The following is a 3,676-nucleotide window of genomic DNA, read 5'->3' as shown; positions in this document are numbered from 1 at the left end:
TTAGCCTGACCTTTCGGTTTTTGAAGGGGTAACTTTGCGATTTGGGCCTCGATTATTTACGAATAAAGGCCTCATGACTTTTACCCGCGCCGTTAAGTCCCTGGTTAGTTTAATTACTATCCGAAAAGCCTTAACTTTTATTGTTGACGCTTTTAACCCCTCGCATACGAATTTGATCATAACTTTCTCGTTTTAAAACGGAACTTTGCGAAATTTATATCGTATATTCTAGTGAGCGTAATTTACTGTTACAAAGTCTCGGGTTCGTCAAAGGGTCACTCAGAGGTATAAATTAAACATCTTGACACATTTAACCCCTATAGTTTGTAATCTCTCACTTTCTTCCGCATTTCGCTCCGTACGATCCATGATTCATTCGTTTGAAGGTACGAGCATCATTTAGGGTTACTATACAGTATATTTACCCCTTGTTGACATTTTTAACCCTCGAATTTACATACTTTCAAGGTTTGTCAACTTTAGTCCTTTATTTAGTATTTAATACCACGTGTAAACTCATGACACGTGTCAACACATTATTGGACACAAAATTTCGAGGTGTTACAACTTGAAAGGAGGGTACCATGGTAAGTTGTTGGTTGCGGTAACCAAAAACGCCAACAACTACATAATGCTAGTGGCGTACGCTCTAGTTGACGAAGAGACGGTTCATAGTTCTTGTTGGTTTTTCCAAAATTTGAGAGAATACGTCACGAAAGACTGTAACATTAGAATTTGTGTTCTATCAGACCGTCATGCCGGGATAATTAATGCGATGGAGAACCTTCTGGATTGGAGGGAACCAAACGCCTACCACCGTTATTGTCTTCGGCATGTTAGAATCAATTTTAGTGGTAGGTTCAAGACCAAATCTCTTAGGAAGCTGTGTTGGATGATCGGGAGCACAAGTCAACGAAGAAAGTATGTTTGGGCTGTGAGGGAAACGCAAATGTTAAATCGGGGTGCCTGGAACTACCTGAACGACATCGACATTAGCAAGTGGACTATTGTTCATGACCGCGGAAACCGTCGTTGGGGTAACCCTACGACGAACATATCCGAGTCTATGAATAATGTCTTACGGGAAGCAAGACTCCTGCCAGTAAAAGCCTTGATTCATTATACGTTCACCAAGGACGTATCAGAGTATGCTCGCCACGCGCAGATGGCCCAAAGCTGCAATACCCCTCTACCCCCTCGAATTTGGTCCAGGTTTAAAAAGTTGCATTCCGTAGCCATGCAACATGAAGTGTCCGTCTACGATGTCAGAGAAGGTTGCTACGCGGTAGTTTCAAGGGAAGAAACCAATGATGACGGTGGAAACGAGTACACCGTTGAATACAGACGCCACCGGTGCTCATGCGGGAAATGGCAAATGCTTAGATTCCCTTGTTCCCATGCTATCGCTATTTGCGCTTGGAGGGGTGAGCAACCACATGACGTTACCAACTCCATATTCCACACCACCACCTATCAGGAACAGTACAACGGTCATTTTTTCACCCTGGGACACAAAGATGAGTGGGAAGAAGCGGACTGGACAATTCAAGGGGACCCTTCGAGGGTCACAACACATCGAGGCAGGGTTCGTTCAAGAAGAATTCAAAATGAGATGGATGTTAACTACCACGATGAACCCCAGGCACGTCGATGCAGCAGATGCGGAGAAACCGGGCACAACAGGAAGACCTGTGGCCGACGTTAAGTTAGTATCTTGTTGCGGTTTTAATGTTAACTGTTAGGTGTATCCTCATATGTTTTGTGTTTGGTATTTCTGTTTGAATTGTCAATTGGTGTATTTTAACAATTAAGACATGTGTTCCAAAATTCACTAAGAATCATTAAACACAACAACACACATATTATTGAATTGAAAATACATAAGACAGCGGCTAAGGTAGAATATGGTGGGGTTCAAAAAGATGAATCAGAATCGCTATCGTAAGTCTGATACTGCTCCCATGGATCATCACTAACCACTGCGTCATCTGATAACGCGTATGAGTCTCGATCGCTGTCGGATGGCTCAGTATGCCTGCAGTAGTAGTGGTTTCCATCCCTACATAGTGTTGCCAATATGGCTGCCCCCTTTCCACAACTGAGATGTACGGGCTGCTAGGGTTTTGTGGTGCTGCCATGAAGGATGTTTGATTTTGATTTTGCTGACTATGATGATCTGGACGGTAACGACGTTGTTCTAGTGTTGAAGGTCTGGGAGGGGCATGCAGGTGTTCAGTGGAGGGGAGCACACTGTTAGGGTTTGGTTGTCGAGCAATATGGTTACGGTTGGTTTGCGGTTCAAGAAAGTTACGGTTGGGTTGCGGTTGAACAGAGTTAACGTTGGGTTGTGGTTGAACAGAGTTACGGTTCGGTTGTGGCTGAACAGAGTTACGGTTCGGTTGTCGTTCAACATTTGCAGGGTTTGGCTCCCCTTCATGTATATGCAAATGAAAATGAATGTGTAATTCGTTATCACCATCTGCCATCCGAATAACTTGTGGGGTGAGGTAAAGATGTGAAGACATATTTGTGTGATAGGTGGTATTTATAGACAGGAGAAGTATAGGGGTGGGTAGTTATTATAATAATAGTAAAATAACCTACTGATACAATAAAGTATAATAACCTTCTTCCACTAAAGAGATAGAAAACGACAAAAAACTTTCAAGTAAACACCACTACAACAAACATCATGATAGAAAACGAGCAACCCTATTTCCAATGGCAGTCACTTCTAGATGATAGTTCCGAGTCTGACTCTTCTCCAGAATATGGGTTGTGCCAAACACAGGACCAATCTTCTTCTTCTTCCTCATAGTTCCAAGCTTCCTTCAGGACTTCTGGGTCGTAATCCTCCTCCGGGTTAGGGTTGAAATCAAACTGTTGATTGTCATAGGTCCAAACTTTTTTTAACAATGGGGATTTCTTCAACCTGTTTATTTCTTCCACGAACGTCCTTCTGTTTCGCTAGTTGCTGATTCACAACAGCACCGGAAGACGATCCTCCTTCTGATGTCTATCGTTATGGACATGCAAAAACCGAAATAAACTAGTAGCTAGAGTAAGTCAGATATCGAACCAGAGGAGGATTGTGGAAAGTGTTATAATATTAAGTATTGATTAACTAAATCGAAAAAATAAAACTTTGTTGTGGGTTTGATTGATTATCTAAAAATTACGGACTAAAAGTGAAGTTTAAATCAGTAGGAGAGAAGATGGTTCCTCCAGATTTCAGGTTTTCCAGTTAACTTCAACTATGTGTTTAATCGTTACCTACATAGACATAGGTGTTAACCTGATTAACTAATTGTGATAACCAACGACTAAGTACTCCGGTCAATACATAACGGGAGGTTATCGAATGATTATCAATTACAATTACAAACCCTAACCCTATGTCAAATATATCCCAATTACTAGAACTCTCGGGAACTGAATGCTTGGAAATTAAGGTTTAAATAAATGCAATTGTTTACAACCAATAAATCAAATCAAAGGTGAAAAGCATCGAATGCTTAGATCACCAAGTTAAAACGATTGTGGCAAATACATAGTATCAATTAACTTACAAAAACCCTCCATCCGGAGGAAACCACTAAAAAGACTAGCCGCTCATGGTGGATGGTTGATCTTCAATAGCTTGAGTAATAATTAAATTCATCATCTTTATTATAAT

The 3,676-nt window shown here is 41.2% G+C and overlaps 1 protein-coding gene across 1 annotated transcript; it reads left to right on the top strand.

Moving 5' to 3' along the window:
• Positions 1 to 631: 631 nt before the first annotated feature.
• Positions 632 to 1,705, top strand: LOC110866438. The gene has a single exon (XM_022115585.1). It carries the CDS (start codon positions 632 to 634, stop codon positions 1,703 to 1,705), a length of 1,074 nt encoding a protein of 357 aa, XP_021971277.1.
• Positions 1,706 to 3,676: the final 1,971 nt, after the last annotated feature.

Source organism: Helianthus annuus, chromosome 7 (assembly GCF_002127325.2).
Source record: "Helianthus annuus cultivar XRQ/B chromosome 7, HanXRQr2.0-SUNRISE, whole genome shotgun sequence".
Classification (NCBI taxonomy): domain Eukaryota; kingdom Viridiplantae; phylum Streptophyta; class Magnoliopsida; order Asterales; family Asteraceae; genus Helianthus; species Helianthus annuus.
This window is presented reverse-complemented; position numbering and strand designations above follow the sequence as displayed.